The sequence below is a fragment of the Gorilla gorilla genome, chromosome 14, assembly GCF_029281585.2.
Source record: "Gorilla gorilla gorilla isolate KB3781 chromosome 14, NHGRI_mGorGor1-v2.1_pri, whole genome shotgun sequence".
NCBI classification, from domain to species: Eukaryota; Metazoa; Chordata; class Mammalia; order Primates; family Hominidae; genus Gorilla; species Gorilla gorilla.
The window spans coordinates 7025373-7046233 of NC_073238.2; the positions used below are offsets into that span (position 1 = coordinate 7025373).

A 20861-nucleotide genomic window follows, 5' to 3' on the forward strand; every position below is an offset into this window, starting at 1 on the left:
CAGGTGATCCACCTGCCTTGACCTCCCAAAGTGTTGGGATTACAGGCGTGAGCCACCATGCCCAGGCTGGAGTGCAGTGGCATGATCTCTGCTCACTACAGACTCCACCTCCCAGGTTCAAGCAATTCTCCTGCCTCAGCCTTCTGAGTAGCTGGGATTACTGGCATGCACCAACATGCCTAGCTAATTTTTGTGTTTTGGGTAGAGATGGGGTTTCGCCATGTTGGCCAGGCTGGTCTCGAACTCCTGACCTCAGGTGATCCATCTCCCAAAGTGCTGGGATTACTGGATGAGCCACCGGTGCCCAGCCTGTGGGACAGTTTTTAACAACAAATTGTATTTCTTTAATAGGTACCTATTTAGGTTATCTGTCTCTCCTTGCATAAATTTGCACCTTTCAAGAAATTTGTTCATTTTGTCCATCTTGACAAATTAAAGGAATGGAGTTGATCATAATGTTTCTTATTATTTTAATACCTGTAGAATCTGTAGTGATTTCACCTCCCTCAATCTTGATACTAATAATTTGTATCTTGTCTTATTTTTTTCCTGATCAGTCTGGCTAGAGATTTATCAATCTTATTGATCTTCTTGAGTCAGCGTTTGTTTTCATGGACTTTTCTCTGTTTTCTTTCGTCTTTCTGTTTTATTGATTTATATTCTCATCTTTATTTTTTCCTATCTTCTCACTTTGAGTTTAATTTGATCTTTTTTTGTTTACTCTTACGTGTCCCTGCTTGGAAGGGACACTTGTGAAGTTTAGGTCAGAGCTTTCTATTCTCCTTGGCTTATATCTGTGGTCTAGGAAAATGAAATTTCTATCACCTTCTGGATAAATCACACTATTATCTATGCAGGCAACAATAGCACATATTTTCTCAAAGATTACCTTTGCCCTCAAGTTAGGTTTTATTTTTCTAGCAGTCTAAAGGTCATGAAATAAATTATAAAATAAAAACAGTGGGTCTTCAAGCTAGATGATACTGTTTTCTTTCTTGCATGGACAATTATTTTAAAATATTTTGGTTTTTCTGCACTTATTATTTAAATATGACTCCCCACCCCCACTTGAATCTAGGGACATTGCAGTTTTCTACTGCAGACTTTGTTTCTGGTTTATACTGGGAATATATTGTTTATCATTTTCAGTGAAAGCATCCACTGGTTAAATTTCCTTTTAAAAATAATAATGGATCTTTACAATTTCTTTGAGCTGCTCAGTGTGTATAATGTGTTGAATTTTCTGTTAGTAGTCGGGAGGTAGAAATAGATACTTTATCTCTATTTTAGCCATTTCCCTAATTATATATCTCAATAGTCTTGTCAATGCATCATTAGTCCTATGACTGAATTAATGATTACTTTTAGTAGTCACTTAATTTCTTACTGATGATGATGATTCTACTTCTGTGAATCATCTTGGATGATTCTCTAAAATCTTAGAAAGCTAATTTTGTTAATACTATGCATATAACACATCAATACATTTTCTCTATTAAAAAAATTAAAACGCTATAGGTAGATCAGAATTTACCATTACTAACTCCTCAGTCCTCCTTATTTCCCTGTTACCAGTTTGGTATATTTATATATTAGGTTGATCCATATGAAATTGCCAATATTATTTCTGAACTGATGAAAAGCAGCAATTTCTTATGATTCAACCTGTTATATGTGCCCATAGACTACATGTAATGACTTTGCAGGTTTTTATATTATAGTGCTATACCTCAAATACTCTTCTGCAATTTATTTTTTCACTCAACAACGTCTTTTGTAATTTCTTTCATGGCAGTCTATACAAGTTTCTACCTCCCTACTTTTAAAATGTTGCATAATTTTCTAATGTTTGGATTTGTCATGGCTTTACTTACTCCCTAATGATGAATATTGGCATTATTAACACTTGTAGTCATTAGGGTTCATATGACTATAAATTGCTCTTATAAAGCATTAGTACTATCCATTAAAACTGCTTTTAGGCTGGACACGGTGGCTCATGCCTGTAATCCCAGCACTTTGGGAGGCTGAGGTGGGTGGATCATGAAGTCTTGAGATCAAGACCATCCTGGCTAACATGGTGAAACCCCATCTCTACTAAAAATACAAAAAATTAGCCGGGCATGGTGGCAGGCACCTGTAGTCCCAGCTACTCGGGAGGCTGAGGCAGGAGAATGCCGTGAACCTGGGAGACAGAGCTTGCAGTGAGCTGAGATTGTGCCACTGCACTCCAGCCTGGGTGACATAGCAAGACTCCATCTCAAAAACAAACAAACAAAAAAACAAAAAAAAACTGCTTTTAAATGTATTTGTATTGAAAAATACTGAGATGTAGTCCTTCTATTTAGTTAACCAACCAACCTTCCTTCCTTCCTTTTTTTTTTTTTTTTTTTTTTGGAGACACGGTCTCACTCTGTCACCCAGGCTGGAGTGCAGTGGCATAATCTTGGCTCACTGTAACTTCTGCCTCCTGGGTTCAAGTGATTCTCCTGCCTCAGCCTCCTGAGTAGCTGAGACTACAGGCATGTGCCACCACGCTCAGCTGGTTTTTGTATTTTTGGTAGAGACAGTATTTCACCATGTTGCCCAGGCTGGTCTCCAACTCCTGAGCTCAAGCAATCCACCCACTACAGCCTCCCACAGTGCTAAGATTATAGGCATGAGCCACCACACCCAGCTGGTTAATCTTCTTTCAGTTGTTCCTCAAGAAAAGTAATTCAGTTGTTTTATGTTTTGACCTTGAACATAACCTGTTGTGTTTCAACTCTGTCTTTCCAGGCTTAGGTTATAAGCTTTTTAAAGAAACAGGATTGTATTTTATGATTTTGGCAGTGCCCTCCTTGTCTTCTTTCTACAACTTCTAGTTCAGAGCTTTATTTTGTTTCATAATCACTCTAGAAATTATTAACAAACCAGTGGGTACTTAGTTGATTTAGTCAAATAGAACTAAGTCCAGACTGAACAATATTGGTTGATAATCATTTGGCTGATACTGAAATCTGGATGTTATTAAAAATAATATTCTAAAGCGGTGCTAATAGAAATATAATGAGAACCACATATGCAATTTAAAACTACCTAGTAGCCACATTGAAAAGTTACAGTGAGCTGGGTGCAGTGGATCATTTGAGGTCAGGAGTTAAGAGACCAGCCTGACCAATATGGTGAAACCCCGTCTCTACTAAAAATACAGAAATTAGCTGGGCATGGTGGTGGACAAGTGTAATCCCAGCTACTTGGGAGGCTGAGGCAGGGAGAACAGCTTGAACCAGGAGGCAGAGGTTGCAACGAGCCGAGATCGCGCCATTACACTCCAGCCTGGGCAACAAGAGTGAAACTCATCTCGAAACAAAATAAAGGTTATAGTGAACAGGCGAAATTAATTTTAATGCCTTCCATTTTGACCGATATATCTAAAATATTACCATTTCAACATGTAATATGTAATTATGTGCTGTATTTTATGTTTGCAGGACATCTCAGTTCAGACTAACTACATTGCAGATCCCAAGTGTGTGTCATTAAAATAGTGATAGATTTGTGTGTGTACATACTTATAATATTATCATTTATAGTTTCTTGATTAGAATTCTGCATAATCAAGTCTTACTAAGACAGGTTTATTATATTTTCTCATTACTTCTTGGTCTAAAGGAATTCTACCTCTAAAGAGAGAATGAGTTGAATAATAAAATGTCATGACTCCATTTTACTGTAGTATCTTAGCATTAATATTTGGAATTGTTATTCTAGACCTTAGCAAAAATATATGTTTTGATTATGAATTTTCTGAAGCTTTCCAGTTAAGTGTAAAACAAGTAAAAAATATAACTTTGTATTTTGTGTATTTTGCTTTTTATAGGTGTCTACTGCAGATATTTCATCAAATAAGGATGATGAAGAAAACTCTATGCACACTACGGTTGTGTTGTTTTCCAGCAGTGACAAATTCACTTTGAATCAGGTTTGAACTTGACAATTTACTGTCTTCCTCATTGAATTCCTCCTTGTATATTTCTGCTTTATCTCATATACACAGAAGTGATCCAATATTTAGCTATAGAGCTGTATTAGTTAAGAAGGTATTTTTAAAGTAAAATTTGTAGGTTTTTAGCTTAGTCTCCATTTAAAATATGTTCTGTTTTCTTAACTTCAGGATATGTCTGTAGTTTGTGGCAGTTTTGGCCAAGGAGCAGAAGGAAGATTACTTGCCTGTTCTCAGTGTGGTCAGTGTTATCATCCATACTGTGTCAGTATTAAGGTAAACATCCTTAAATTGAGTTAACAAATATGTATTGAATTTTTATTTGGTTTTAGTAGTAACATGAGCTCCCAGTTCTCACAATTAAGTATTATGATTATTAAACATATGTGACAGTATTTAAGTACTTTAAATACTGCTTTTAAGGGTTTGCTATCTGAAGAAATTTGCTTCTCTATAAATCTTATATTGTACTAATATCCTGCTTTTGCCTTGAAAAAGTAAAACATAAAAATATATGCATTTAAATTAAAAGACAATCTATACTATTCACAAAGGTTTTAGGTTTAGCTGATTCATTTTGTCTGTTGATTTATAAAGCTGAGAACTGGAGTATTTAGTAAAAAATTATTAGCCCATTCTGTTCTTTCCCACATTCTCTCTCCTCTGTGCTCACTCATACACAAAATGACATTTTCTCCTTATAGCCAAAAGAAACAAGTGTCATATTTAATGCAATTGGTAATAATCGAGAGTCAGCACTGCTCACTTTCAAGCATTTCAGGATAGAGGCTTTCTGGGGAACCTTTTAAGTGGTATCGTGTGCTTGGTTTCAAATATGGACAGGTCTCAATACTTCACTAGTTGTATCTAAGGTTCTTGGTTTTTTCTTTTTAAGAACTCAGTCTTAATAAAACTTACATATTTGAATAAAGTGTCATGGCCACTGGAAGCAAGCATGGAGGTATAGCTGTACAGCAGAGGTCTTAAACTGTATACTCCACAAGGAAATCTTTTCTAGTATTGCCATACCTTGTAATATAAATACTAACCTCAGTTTCAATAATAGGTTGTGAATCATGAGTGATTTTTATACCATTCTCCCTGCCCTTCAGACATCACTGTGTTATATCATTGTCAGTAAAATGTCAGTATAGTAAGCCAATCAACATTATCTCCTTCAGAATTCTTTGTTGATAACTACAGTAGTATTTATTTTATAGGGTAATACAGGTTTTTGTGAATTTAGGAATCAAAATGAAAGATTGTAATTAATACTATCCAAAATAGAAGACTAGTACGGTTAATTTATGTAGTTTTTTAAAATTAGTTGCTCATGGTATATGACTGAAAAACACAGAGTATATAAAGCCAATTAAAAATGAAGTTATATATGCATAAAACATGTTTATTTTCTTCTTTGTGCTTTATATTCTGTATAAAAGTAGCTGCTATCATTAGATTTTGTTTTTTAGAATACTTAATGTTTTGGACCTAAGGAAATTGAATAAGATCCCTTTCAAGATAGTAATATATTTCTTTTAACCCATCCAACAATTACCGAATTCCCATTTTACAGATGAGTACGACTTACATAAGTTAAGTTTGGACAATTAGTGCACTATCAGACACCTAGTTATTCCTGTTTTTAAAAATTATGTGTGGTTCCTTTTACACAACACTGTTTTGGACAGTATAGAATACTGCAGTCTCATTGAGAAATACAGCAGTATCTAGAAATATACTAGGGATATGTGAATTGGCTCAGCTTGCATTTTTATTGCAGGAGGCAATTGTTTGTGGATAAGCTTGATACCTTTGAAGCTTCTTTTTAAGCTTGCTAGGGCAAGTCTAGAAAGCCTTCACTCTAAGGTGGATATTTTCAAACTTTATGGTTTTAGAACCTTAACACTCTTTAAAATTACTGGGGATGCCATAGTTTTTGTTCATGAGGATTTTAACTATGGACTATTCAGCATTTTAGAAATTAAAACTAGGAACATTTTGTAACACAAGACTACAGAAGCACAACCTGTACAATGTCAGTGTAATATTATGATACAACATGTAGCTTCTATAAACACCACTGTATAATTGTGAATAAAGTGAAAAAAGGCAAATTAAATCTTAGTATTATTTAAACTTGTTTTAACTTTACAGACCCACTGGGGTTCCCTAGTCCACATTTTGGTAGCTGCAGTCCTAGCATTAGTTTAACCCTATACTTAAGTTTCTGGGATCACTACTGAATTCTACCCCCTGTTCACCAGTGTCTTTGTACTCTGACTGGTTGTGCTTCACTTGTCTTTGAGCCTTTTGCAAGCTCTGGTAATTGTGCAGCTTACAAATTCCCAGTAGATGTACTTTCCCCTGGTTGTGGGTCTTTGGGCTTCTAGAAGTACGGCTTGGTGTTCCACCAAAGACTTCAGGGGATCCTTTGTAGATTTCTGGAGCTCTGAGTCCTTATTGCTTCTTCATTTTGAGTACTGTGTCCTGCAAATTCCACTGCCTCACCTTCCCTAACCTCAGCGAGGCCATTGATTGTACTCTGCTGAGGTTCTCCCTCCCTGGGCAGCGTTCTGGAAAATGTTTCTAGGCAGAATATCGCAGGACTCCCTGAGTGTTTCCTTCCTCTCAGAGACCACTGTCTCCTTTACTATGTGTTGTCCAATATCTGAAAACAGTTGTTTCATACACTTTGTCCAATTTTCTACTATCTTATGGGAGAACAGGCTGGTCCCATCTACTCCATTATCATTGAAGCATGTATCCGTATTAGATTATAAAACATATCTGTAACAACTTTGGACATGGTACCATGGATGGAATCCTGGATGACATCTTATTTGAAAAAACTTTTAAAACTAAGGCTAAACTGGTTCAACAGAAGAAAAAAATGATAGTACAACCCCAGTACCTAAGTTAAAAGGAAATTTCAAAGAGGGAGAAATTGTTGAAGTGTTGAAGTACTAGAAGTCAAGAAACACAAACACTAATGTTTCCATTAGATTTGAGAATAAGAAGGTCTTGACAAGCCTGGCTTAAGCAGTTATGAGTGGATGTGGGTGTAGAGACCAGACTGTAGTGTTTTGAAGAGTGAATATAAGCGGAGAAACTTGAGAGTTTGGTTGTAAAAGGGACCACAGGTATCTGTGAAGAAAACTTAATAGGAATGAAGATAAATATTTTAAAAATTCTGCCACTAAACACCTCAGATCTGTCTGCCACTTTGTCTTCAGGTCATTGTTTAAGCCAGGGTCAGGCAGACTGGCCCACAGAGTAAATCTGGCCCATTTCCTGTGTTTGCAAATAAACTTTTATTGAAATATGGCCATGTTCTTTTGTTTACATATATTTGTAGCGGTTTTTGCATTACACTGGCAGAGTTTTTATAAAGTTGCAACAGATCATATGGCCCTCAAAACTTTGTGTTTACTGTCTGGCCCTTTATTGGAAATGTTTGCTGGCTACTGCTCTAAGCCACCCTGATCTTACCCCAGGCCATTTCCTTCATTTGGGCAAATAATATACTAACTTGGTAATCTAAGACAAATTCTTAAAAATCAATAAGCTAATCAAAATAATAAATATACATGTTTAAAAATCAAATGACATTAAAAGCCTTGTAATGGGCCAGGTGTGGTGCCTCACACCTGTCATCCCAGCACTTTGGGAGGCCGAGGTGGGTGGATCACTTGAGGGCAGGAGTTCAAGCCAGCCTGGCCAACACAGTAAAACCCCATCTCTACTAAAAATACAAAAATTAGCCGAGTGTGGTGGCTCATTCCTCTAGTCCTAGCTACTCAGGAGGCTGAGCCAGGAGAATTATTTGAACATGGGAGCCGGAGGTTGCAGTGAGCTGAGATCACACCACTGCACTCCAGCCCAGGCAACAGAGCAAGACTCCATCTTAAAAAAAAAAAAAAAGGCCTTGTAATGAACAACCAACTCTTGTCTTACTCTACCTCCACATCTGAGGCAATCACTTTTAATCTTTTCAGGTCTTTTTTCTTGTGGTTAATGTTACAGCTCTAAATAATCAACTGGTTTACTGCTTTATCAATGCTAGATTTTGTTGACTTTCTGCTATGAATAAATAAATTCTGATTTAGGTCTTAAAATACACCTCCTTCCTTCTCCCAATATAGTTGTATTACTATGTTTAGTTCAATTAATAAGGTGTTGGTTATGACTCAGTAAATGTTCACTGCAGATCTAAACAGTATACTATGAGTTTCTTTTGTCTTTCATGGAGTTTTTAATAACAAGAAAGTAATAGTGACTCTCCATTCGTTCTTTGTTTTTGCCTACTATAGAACTATCATATAAGATTATTTTTTAAAGTACTGTTTTTTTCTGGGAGAAGTCCTACCCTCCTTCTAGACATTCCCTTCTCCTGCTCTGATATGTGCCAGTGGCTTCTGGGTGTGTTGTTCTCATCCTTAAACTTCCCTGGCCTGATGTTCTTTGTTGGATCTGTTGATTTATAGATCCCAAGTCTTCCTTTTCTTTGTAATACATCCTCATTCTGTTCCGCATATCTCTAAGTAACTTTATTAGAAGGAGAATGAAGGAGCTGAATTTTGAGTCTTCCTGTGTCTACAACGTATTCTGTCTTCACACATAGTTGCTTGTGTAGCTAGGTTGAGAATTGTACTTTGAAAAGTATTTTCCTGTAGAATTGGAAACTTATACTCTTCTAGCATCTAGAGTTGGGAAGTTTTGTGCCATTCTGATGGGTGTTCCTTTGAATTTAACTCCTTTATTTTCTTCTCTGGTAGCTTTTAGGCTTTCATATACCTCATGATCTGAATTTTTATTCTGTACTCTCATTACTTGCTGTTTCATTATAATGTGGGCACTTTATTGGTTCTGTCTGACGATCCTAGTCTTTTGAGATGTTAAAGAAGTTCCGCAATCTTAATATTACATGGTGTGGTTTCCTTCAGGAGTTTGTTAGGGATCTGGAGATTCCCAAATATTCTGCTAACTTATACCCTTGAGAGAGGGGAGAATAAACAGAGGAGTGAATGTGAACTTCAGAATTCCTAGCTTCATAGTCTAAATAGAAATCCTCTAAGATCACAAAATGTCCCTAAGAACTCATGCTTTACATTAATTTTTTTGGTATTTTTTCTATTGATTCTAAGCATGGAAATCTAGATGGAGATTTTGTTGATGTATTTTCAAATTATGTATCAATAATAGTGAAGCTTACTTGATTTCTTCAAAATCTGGTCACTATATCTATAAATATAGTGGACATTAAATGTACAGCATAAGGTAATTATGTGGACTTTAAAAAAGCATTAAAATATGTGCCATTTTCTATTATTCTGCTCAGTAGGCTCCTAAAAGCGTGTATGAACATGCCCAACCCAGTATTGGGCCTCCGTAGGTGCTCAATAAATGTTAGTTGATTGCCCCTTTCTGCTTCTAGGTACATAAGCACCATATTAATTTATATAGTATATTTGATTATGTTAGGTTAATGCATAAATCACATGATTGGTTGTTTCTTTTACAGATCACTAAAGTGGTTCTTAGCAAAGGTTGGAGGTGTCTTGAGTGCACTGTGTGTGAGGCCTGTGGGAAGGCAACTGACCCAGGAAGACTCTTGCTGTGTGATGATTGTGACATAAGTTATCACACCTAGTGCCTAGACCCTCCATTGCAGACAGTTCCCAAAGGAGGCTGGAAGTGCAAATGGTTCTCTAGGGTTTGTTTGCCTTGTTAGTCTTTCAAGTTCAGAGCTTTTTCATACCACTTTAGTTTTTAAAAATTAGCCATACCTATTTAATTGAATAATACACATATTCTATGATAGATAGCACTAATCAGAAAAATTTTCACATACACATTAAATCATTAGCCCCATTATGTTCGTATGTAGCTTCCTGAATTACAGTAACTGAATAACTAAGAAAATAAAATTGAGACTTTTCGGGGGGATTTGGATTTCAGGTGTGTTTTGTGCAGACACTGTGGAGCAACATCTGCAGGTCTAAGATGTGAATGGCAGAACAATTACACACAGTGCGCTCCTTGTGCAAGCTTATCTTCCTGTCCAGTCTACTATTGAAACTATAGAGAAGAAGATCTTATTCTGCAATGTAGACAACGTGATAGGTATTGTGCTATTTTTTCATCTTTTTAAAGCTTTTCTCTTTGAAATGTAGCAAAAAAAAATGGAAAATAGCTTTTCCTTAATCACAAGTTTTAGGTACAGAACTTTTTGCCTTGTAGATTTTTAGTCACCTAGAAACTTACAGAATTGATTTCCTGTTTTGAATTCTCAACTCCAGACTAAAGTTTTGTTTTGTTTTGTTTTTAAATTTAGAGACAGAGTCTTGCTCTGTCGCCAGGCTGGAGTGCAGGGGCGCTATCTTGGCTCACTGCAAACTCCACCTCCGCCTCCTGGGTTCAAGCGATTCTCCTGCCTCAGCCTCCGGAGTAGCTGGGACTACAGGTGCATGCCACCACGCCCAGCTAATTTTTGTATTTTTAGTAGAGACGGTTTCACTATGTTGGCCAGGATGGTCTCCATCTTTTGACCTTGTGATCTGCCCACCTCAGCCTCCCAAAGTTTTATGATTATAGGCGTGAGCCACTGTGTCCACCCAAGACTAAAGATTTTTAATTTAGGCCTTTTTGAGGGTTTAGGAATCCCTTGAAATTAGATGGAGAATTATTGCCTTCATCTATGCCGTTTCTTATGAAGGGTTTCTGAATCTTTTAATAGATTATAAAAAATATCTAACACTTTCTGTTCTCCTTAAACCACTTTCTCTTAAAGCTCTAGATACTAGATATCTAGGTATTAGATAGCACCTTCTGCCCTCCCTACATAATTATGTGGAATTTCAAAATCAAGAATGTTTCCTTGCTTTCATTGGTATATTGTTGTACTCTTCAGAAGTTAAGCAGTGAACATATATTGATAGTATTATTTTATCAGTAGTACAGTATTCTTGGGACTCTGGCTGCTAATTATCTGTTCCATTGCAAGACAACTTTTTACTTTATTTCCCAATTACCATTCAACATCGCTTTCCATGAGATATGTCTACTTCAAGTTAGATGCATTGCCTGGAGCCCATATATGCTAGCACTGCCATTTGCAGTTTTCTGAATACCTTTGTGTTTGCCCTAACTAGCTTCCTTGCTGTCTTTGAAATATTTAATATATGATTATAAAATAATTAGCTTCCTTGTGTAATGTGCTTTGCTTCCTCTCTAATAGTTGTTCTCATTCCTTTTTATTTCCTCCTTAGCTCTATGAAAGTTTTTCTGTTAATAGGGATAGTTAGGAGAAAAGGGCAAGGTAGGAGGAGCATGTGAGGCTTAGGGCTTTTAAGTTTGAAGACTCAGTGTTACAGGTTTAAAAGGTAGCAGTTCTCAGTATATTCCATTTTTTTAAAAAAATGTACAAATATGGTCTTTTCAGATGGATGCATGCAGTTCGTCAGAACTTAAATACTGAGGAAGAAGTGGAAAATGTAGCAGACATTGGTTTTGATTGTAACATGTGCAGACCCTATATGCCTGCGTCTAATGGTAAGAGAATAATTTAAACTGTGAGTCTGCACTCTTGTACCACTCATTTGCACCTTACTGTCCATAACCAATGAATTAGCTTAGCTCTACTCTATTTTATCTTTGTGAAACTTACTTTGACAAGTATTTTATGAAAAATATTATTGTTGGTTATACATGACTTATCACAACTTGTTATAAAACAATTTACATGAAACAATAAAAAGCACATACTTTAGATGTAAACTATAATTTTGCTTCCAAGGAACATGATCTTGTAGTTATTGACAATATGTCAAAATCCAATGTGTTGATTCTTTCTTAGCCAGGTTTTCCTCCATGACTTGAGTATTTCCTTCATCACTTCTTGTTTTGTTGTTGCTTTAAAAAGTGCTTTTAACTTTAGTGTTCAAACATTTATTTTAATAAAATGAGTATAGAAACAGAAAATTTAATCATATATAAGTATGTAAATACACTTTACCTTTTCTGAAAAGAATTACCTGGATTTTTTTTTTCATTTCAGTGCCTTCCTCAGACTGCTGTGGATCTTCACTTGTAGCACAAATTGTCACAAAAGTAAAAGAGCTAGGTAAAATTTGAAATGCTTTACTTAATTTAATTAATTTACTTTGCTTAATTTTTACATAATTGGCTTACCACTTGTAAAATCTGCTTCAATCATATGGGTGTTCTATCCAAATTCCATAATGTTGGTAATCATTTCCACAATGATATACAAAATGTCATCCAGCTTTACTGGGGCAGTATTCCTATAAATTTCAGCAAGTTGGCAACAAAAATAACAGCTCTTAGAATAACCATTAATGCCATACTTACTTTGGTTTCATTGATATATTACTGTGCTTAATTATCAGTTAGCAGAAAATACGGCCTAGTTAGCAAGCAGATTTCTTTTAGAATTAATTCAATCTCTTAATTTTTTAAAATAATTAATAAGCCTAGTATGGTGATTAATATGATATTCTTATTAAACAGTCATTCTTTTGAATACTTGTATTTAATAGCACCTGATACAAAAACATTTGGATAGTACAGGAATTGTTCTAAGGAACAACAGTTTTGTACATTTAAAATTAAATCTGCAGGATTTGTACTTATTTATTACTTCTCCCTATTAGTAATTATGTTGATACTCTGATTTTTCCAGATGAGCTTCTGGAGTATTCTCTCTTTTCTTGTGTAAATAGATCCCTGCCTTTTGATCTTTTCCAGGAAAAAGCTCATAGTGGATTAGCTGAGCATTGCATTTCTTTGCAGTGCTTCTAACTCTTTTTATTGGGACATGAAAATAGAAATGCCAGGAAGACTTTTTTGAGATGGAGTCTCACCCTGTCACGCAGGCTGGAGTGCAGTGGCACGATCTCGGCTCACTGCAACCTCCGCCTCCCGGGTTCAAGCGATTCTCCTGCCTCAGCCTCCCGCATAGCTGGGATTACAGGTGCCCACCACCACGCCCGGCTAATTTTTTGTATTTTTAGAAGAGACAGGGTTTCACTGTGTTAGCCAGGATGGTCTCGATCTCCTGACCTCGTGATCTGCCTGCCGCCTCGGCCTCCCAGAGTGCTGGGATTACAGGCATGAGCCCCCGCACCCGGCCCAGGGAGACCATTTTTTTAAAAATATGTAACATTTCTGCCTATAATCCAAGGAAGTTTTACCTATTTTTTCTAGTTTTTATTGGGTTTCATGAAGTTAATTATTCATGCATTTCATAGATACGTAATTGCTTTCTAGAACTACAGTCACATTCCCTTGACATGGGTATCAGTAATCGGTAATCAGTAATCAGTCAAATTTAAAATGAAAGTTTAAATTTGTATTCTTGGGATTTTGTAATTTTAGACCCACCCAAGACTTATACCCAGGATGGTGTGTGTTTGACTGAATCAGGGATGACTCAGTTACAGAGCCTCACAGTTGCAGTTCCAAGAAGAAAACTGTCAAAACCAAAACTGAAATTAAAGATTATAAATCAGAATAGCGTGGCCATCCTTCAGACCCCTCCAGACATCCAATCAGAACATTCAAGGGATGGTGATATGGATGATAGTCGAGGTAATACTAATTTATTTTCCATGAAATATGTGTGCAAGAATTACAGCATATAAAGTAACTTTTGAAATATGTGTATGATTTACCAAAGGGTAAATCACACTGACTTAGATAACCCGGATGTGACCCTTGCCATCTCCAAATGAGTGATCTTCTTAGACCTTGCCTTTTCAGGTTCTCTTCCTTTCACACGTTTTAGAACAGACCTACCTTACAGAAATCTCAAGGAGCACCATATCTTTGAAGATCACAGGTGGGGAAATACAGAGGGCTTGACTTTAGTTTGCTAGATAACGACACAAACCTTCTCAGATACTGTGAGCTTGGATAATACCATGTTTAAGTGAAGGTAGTTGATGCATACATTCTAGAAATGGAAAAGCTGTCATTTAATATTACTTCAGGTATAACTTAATATTCACCAGTGTGCATCATAAAGTATTGGTTTATAAACATTTTCTTAATCAAAGTAAATATAAGGTTTTTCTAGCTGAATTCTTTTTTTTTTTTTTTTGGTTGGGAGACAGGGTCTTGCTCTGTTGCCCAGGTTAGAGTGCAGTGGCATGATCTTGGCTTACTACAACCTCTGCCTACTGGGTTCATGCGACCCTCCTACCTCAGCCTCCTGAGTAGCTGGGAGCATGGATGCGGGCCACCACGCCTGGCTAATTTTTGTATTTTTTTGTAGAGATGGGGTTTTGCCATTTTGCCAAGACTGGTCTTGAAATCCTGGGCTCAAGCCATCTGCTCTGCTCAGCCTGCTGAATTCTTGAGATAGCAAAATATTTTAATAGTAACCTAAAATCCAATATGAATTAAAGAGGATTACTGTAGGTTTCCTCATTTTTGGGGTGGTTATTTATTTTCAACTGATTCAGAATTGAAGCGATAATTATTTCTGTTCCATTACATTTTATTTCATAGTTTTTTTTTTTTTTTTAAGGGGCAGTGTCTTGTTACATTGCCCAGGCTGGTTTCCAACTCCTGGGCTCAAGTGATCCTCCTGCCTCAGCCTCTCAAGTAGCAGGTACTATAGGCATGTGCCACTGCAGCCGGCTTTGAGACAATAGAATTTATTGAATACCTACTGTATGTCAGATGTTGGAAATCATATCAGTGTACAAAACAGGTAGAATTCTCTGCATAGAGTTTATATTTTAATGTTAGGTAACTCAACTCTTAAAAAAAATCAGTTAATTGTAATGTGTTTGGCAAGTCCCATGGTAAAAATTAAGTTTGATAAAGAGGAATTGCCTGGCCAGGCACAGTGGCTTATGCCTGTAATCTCAGCACTTTGGGAGGCCAAGGTAGGTAGATCACTTGAGGTCAGGAGTTCGAGACCAGACTGGCCAACATGGTGAAACCCGTTCTCTGCTAAAAATACAAAAATTAGCCAGGCTCAGTGGCATGCACCTGTAATCACAGCTACTTGGGAGGCCAAGGCAGGAGAATTGCTTGAACCTGGGAGGCGGAGGTTACAGTGAGCCGAGATTGCACCACTGCACTCCAGCGTGGGTAACAGAGCAAGACTCCGTCTCCAAAAAAAAAAAAAAAAAAAAAAAAAGGAATTGGAAGTACAGACAGGTGTTTAGGGTCCATATGAACAGAAAGCAGTATTTGAGCACAGATTTTAAAGCGGTGAGTGAGTGAGCCACTTGATTACCTGAGAGAAGAGCATCCCAGACAGTGAGGAAGCCAGTGTAAAGGCTCTGGGTGAGAGTGTGCTGAGCATGTTTGAAGAGTGTTGTGGAGACCAACAGAGTGAGCAGAGGGGATAGTCAGAAGGTGAGAAGATTAGAGATGTAAGGACAAGAAGGACGGCTCAGTATATCTCACACAACCATAAGGTGATGTGTCAGTAGTTTGTGCTTAATAGCAATGGAATAGGAGGCCATTGAATGTTCCTGAAAATAAGAACACCATGATCTTATTTATATTTTAAGAGGAACACTCTCCTATGATATAAGTAGATGATTAGGTGCAAGAGTTATGACAGGTAGATCAGTGAGAAACAATGGTCCAGGTGAGAGGTAATTGTGGCTTTGAAAAGGTATGTCTTTTGTGGCCGGGCTCGGTGGCTCATGCCTGTAATCCCAGCACTTTGGGAGGCCAAGGTGGGTGGATCACCTGAGGTCAGGAGATCAAGACCATCCTGGCCAACATGGTGAAACCTTGTCTTTACTAAAAATACAAAAATTAGCTGGGCGTGGTGGCAGGCACCTGTAATCCCAGCTATTTGGGAGGCAGAGACAGAGGATTGCTTGAACCCAGGAGGCAGAGGTTGCAGTGAGCCAAGATCGAGCCACTGCACTCCAGCCTGGTGACAGAGTGAGACTCCATCTCAAAAAATAAATAAATACATGAAAAGATATGTCTTTTGTATGTTCTTGATAATTTTTGTTTTTCAGTGTGTTTTGGGTCTATGTTGCTGGGAGAAACACTTTCTGATGCTTGTATGTAACTGATTTTCAGATACAGTTGAACAGGTAATTTGATTTGGGGGCTTGGAGTTTGCAAAGAAGTAGTTCATATACTTGGAGGAATTGATCAGATCAGCATTAACAAGAATTTCCATTTCTGAGGATGTTAAAAAATGTCTGAAAAAGGTTTCCATAGTCTCTTAAATTTGGGAAGTGCTCCATTTCACAAAATATGAAAGGTTTCTTGATAATAGTACACATTGTTTCCCAAATTATGTGATTATAATACCTTTTTAAAACAACACAGAAGACCTTGGAAGGTTTTCCTTGTGACTTACCACTTGTAAACACTGAGAAATGGTGATATGTTTCAATTTCATATTTTCTCATTGACTCGTATCAGGGTAAAAGAAAATCAGTTGAAAAATTGCCCTTGCTTTTTTAAAATTTACGTGATAAAATAGCCCATCTGAGTTTACTGAATTTGTCCTTATTTTTATTGAATATGAAAAAAGATTGTTAGTGTGTTGGATGTTAAATGCTACGACAATTTTAGAATTTAAGGAATTGAATATACAGTATTTTCATGACTAGTCCCTCATGTTCATTTACATGCCAGGATCTCACATCCTTTGCAGAAGGAAAGGTACATTCCTAGGGATAAAATAAATGCATGTTACTTGGACAACATTTTTGCTTTCTGTTTGCTAAATAAAAATCCTTTTTAAAAATTTAGTATTGCCACGCTTTGCCATATTAAAAATGTTTTAGATTACTATATTATCCTGAAACTACATGTACACACACACCCCTAAAATAAGTTTTATGGTATTTCATATGCCTGTATGGGAGAAAAAATACGAAAAGAATACAATCATCATAAGTTCTTATTATTACGTTATGCTGAGATTTCTAGTAACGCTGCCCTTTTCTGGGTATTTTTTATTAACCTAAAATTTGTGATGTTTTAGACTGTTTCACTAACATGTTTTGATAACGTCTCAGTACCCTTGGGAAAGCATTATAAAGTAGTGGGCAACGATGAAACCTACTCTGGATGTTTTTAGGCAAATTTTTTAACTTCTCTGATGCTAGTGTTCTCATTTATAAAATAGGTTAACCAGGATGAGCCCATAGGATAGTTGTGCTGATGAGGTGCAAGGATGCATGCCAGGCACCCAGCACTGGCTCTTCCCAGACATGGAGTGCTCAGTAACCATGAGCTATTAGAATACAAGTGCCCAACCAGTGCTTGAGCAATTGTGTTATCTGTCCAACAGAACTCAACAGAATCCCACGTTTGTCTTTATATGTGAATTCAGTTCCTTTTGAGTTAGTAAGAAATTATGCCTGTGTTGGGGTAATTGAACTTTCAGGAGGAGGGAATTGTCTGCCACAATTATTCTCTGAACTTAATGTTTCCATGTCTTTTTCTTCATTTTGGAAGTTGTGGAAAAATTATAATGAAAGAGTATACTCTTCATTTTCCTCTGTATTATAAACGTTTTCCTCTGTATTATAGCATATCTGACAGTTTCCTTTATTAAAAAGTATGATATATTAGGGAGAGACTTGATGAATTTAAAATTAAAGTTTGAAAAGTGTTACTGACTATAAGTGATCTTCGGCTGTGCAGTTTTCAACTTGAGGTTGTCAGAATGTAATATTACACATTATATTACACACATCTACAGAATCCAAATTGTGATGTTCCTGGAGTATTGGAACAATACCTATGACTTTTTGTTTCTATTGATTTTTAACTCTTCTAATAACCACTTCTTTAAGAAAAGTCATACATCATCACTTTGGTGTATCAGAAACAAATTCCTTATGCAATAAAAGCATACTTCTTTCTCATTCACCTACTGGGATCTAGAAACCCTGTTAATGCAAGAAAAAAATCCCAAACCTCAATAAAATAACACTCTGTTTGTCTCAAGAGTGGAAACACAACACATTTCCTCTCAACTGGTGGTCCCAGATCGACCATCACAGTGTATGGATGTGTTTGGAGGTGTGGGAATAGGACTGCACTGAGGCTCTAGAAGGCCAGCAGGTGGGGCAGACTGAATGGAGGGAGGGGAGTGGCATTCAGTAACTACTGGAGCGTGGGAAGAGTGAGGTATACTGTCCATCTGGTGAAGGTGGCTGCTTCCTTGAGGTTTGTTACTTTCTGTAATGTTAATTCCCTCAACTTTTAAAATTTGATTTTTAGACAAGTTATACATTCAAATGATTTAAAATTGGAAAATAATAAAAAGGTAAACAGTGAAGTCTCTCCCTTTCCCATGCCTTCATGCCCCCAGTTTACATCTCCAGAAACCTCAGAGGTTTCTCGTGTAACCTTCCAGATGTGTTTTATGCATGTACAAGGAAATGTGTGTGTGTATATATATATATATATATATTTGTGTGTGTGTGTATATATATATTTTATTCCTTTTGTCTTACTACTTTTTACTGTCCTTCATTTTTTTATGGCTGCAAATGTTCCTTTGTATGGAAATATAAGCAATTTAATTTACCTGTTCTTTCCCCTGTTGATAGACCTTTGGGTGTCTTTCAATCTTTTTTTTTTTTTTTTTTTTTTTTTTTGAGACAGAGTCTTGCTCTGTCACCCAGGCTGGAGTGCAGTGGCACGATCTTCGCTCACTGCAAGCTCCGCCTCCTGGGTTCACGCCATTCTCCTGCCTCAGCCTCCTGAGTAGCTGGGACTACAGGCGCCCGCCACCATGCCCGCCTAATTTTTTTGTATTTTTAGTAGAGACGGGGTTTCACCATGTTAGTCAGGATGGTCTCGATCTCCCGACCTCGTGATCTGCCTGCTTCGGCCTCCCAAAGTGCTGGGATTACAGGTGTGAGCCACCGTGCCCGGCTTTCTTTCAATCTTTTGCTGTGAATAGTACAATGTATCACCTGGTATATTTATAATGTTGTATGTAAGTGGGCCTGCAAAGGTGAATTCCTTGCTAAATCCAAAGATATAATGCATTTGAAACTGTTTTTGGAAGGTAGGATACAGTTTTTTGTTTTTTTTTCATTTTTTTATTATACATATCTGAGGCATACAACATGCTTTGTATACATAGTGAAATGATTACTATGGTCAAACAAATGTCTGTATCCTTCACCTTCCATAGTTTCTGTGTGTGTACACCTAAAATCTCTTTCAGCAAATTTTCTGTACACAATATTATTAACTATGGTTCTCATGCTGTGTATTAATTTGATCTCTAGAATTATTCATCTTACCTAACTGCAGATTTGTACCCTCCGACCTACTTCTGCCCATCCCACCCATCCCCTACCTCCAGACCCTTAAAAACCACCATTCTACTCTCTATACGTTCAGCTTCTCACCCCGCTGCCTCCCATTCTGCTTATTAAGTGAGATCATACAGTATTTTTCTGTGTCTGGCTTACTTTATTTAGTATACTTTCCTCCCGGTTCATCCATGTTGTCACAAATGGCAGTATCTCCTTTCTTAAAGCTAACTATTCCATTGTATAAAGTCCTCATTGTCATCAGTAAGTTCTTAGAAACTGTGGTTAAGAGGCGAAAAAAAGTATGACAAAACTGATTTTTTTTTTCATTTTGCATTATGCCAAAATTAGATTGAAGGAAACAGTGTTACTTGAGGACCTGCTGTATGTTCATTTAGCTTAATGTCTCAGTTCCCAAGAACCTATTGATGACATTAAGGGAGGACTTAATATATGTATATACAAACGTCACAATTTCTTTATCCATTCATCTGTCCTTGAATGGGTAAGTAAATTGTCCATCAGGACACTTAGTTTGTTTCCATATCTTGGCTATTGGAAGTAATGCCGCCATGAACGTGGGAGTGCAGATGTCTCTCTCAGATGCTGATTTTATTACCTTTGAATATATGCCCAACAGAGGCATTGTTGGATCTTATGGTAGTTGTATTTTTTTTAAGGAAACTCTATACTGTTTTCAATAATGGCTATACTAATTTACATTCCTATCAACCATGTACAAAGGTTTCGTTTTCTACACATCCTCACCAACACTTATGTCTTTGCCTTTTTGATAATAGTCATTCTAAGAGACATGAGATGATATCTATTGTGGTTTTAATTTTCATTTTCCTCATGATTATGATGTTGAGCATCTTTTCATATACCATTTGACCATTAGTGTGACTTTGGAAAAATGGCTATTCAGGTCCTTGCCTATTTTAAAATCCAGTTATTTGGGGTTTTTTTTTTTTTTTTTTTTGCTACTGAGTTGTGTGAGTTCTTTATATGTTTTGGATTTTAACCCCTTATCAGATGTGTGGTTTGCCAATATTTTCCCCTAATCCCTGTGCTACCTTTTTACCCCTGGTTTGTTTTTTTTTTTTTTTTTTACTGCTAGGCAGAAGCTTATTTGCTTGATGTAGTCCCACTTGCTTATTTTTGCTTTTGCTACCTGAGCTTTTGATGGGATATCCAAAAAATCATTGTCAAGGAGGATATGAAGAAATTTTTCTCCTAAATTTCCTTCAAGGAGGTTTATGGTTTCAGGTGTTAGGTATTTAATCTATTTTGAGTTGCTTTTTATGTATGATGTGTAAGATAGGCATCAGGTCCAGTTTCATTCTTTTGCATATAGATATCTAGTTTTCTTACCACTACTTATTGAAGACACCATCTTTTCCCTATTGTATCTTGTTGGACTTGTCAAAAATTAGCTCATAATATATGCTTGGGTTTATTTTTGGGCTCTGTATTCAGTTCCATTGATTCATGTGTCTGTTTTTATGCCAGTACCATACTGTTTTGATAACTATCACTTTGTAATATAAGTTGAAATCAGGTAGTGTGATACCTCCTAC

At 36.8% G+C, this 20861-nt stretch overlaps 1 protein-coding gene across 1 annotated transcript in view; it reads left to right on the forward strand.

Moving 5' to 3' along the window:
- Positions 1–20861, forward strand: part of LOC129529380 (histone-lysine N-methyltransferase 2C-like) — a 48168-nt gene that overhangs the window by 12420 nt on the left and 14887 nt on the right. The window contains 7 exon segments of the mRNA XM_063697649.1: positions 3863–3964; positions 4157–4261; positions 9510–9691; positions 9947–10111; positions 11430–11539; positions 12045–12110; positions 13385–13597. Of these exon segments, the coding sequence (XP_063553719.1) occupies positions 3863–3964; positions 4157–4261; positions 9510–9691; positions 9947–10111; positions 11430–11539; positions 12045–12110; positions 13385–13597 (943 nt within the window).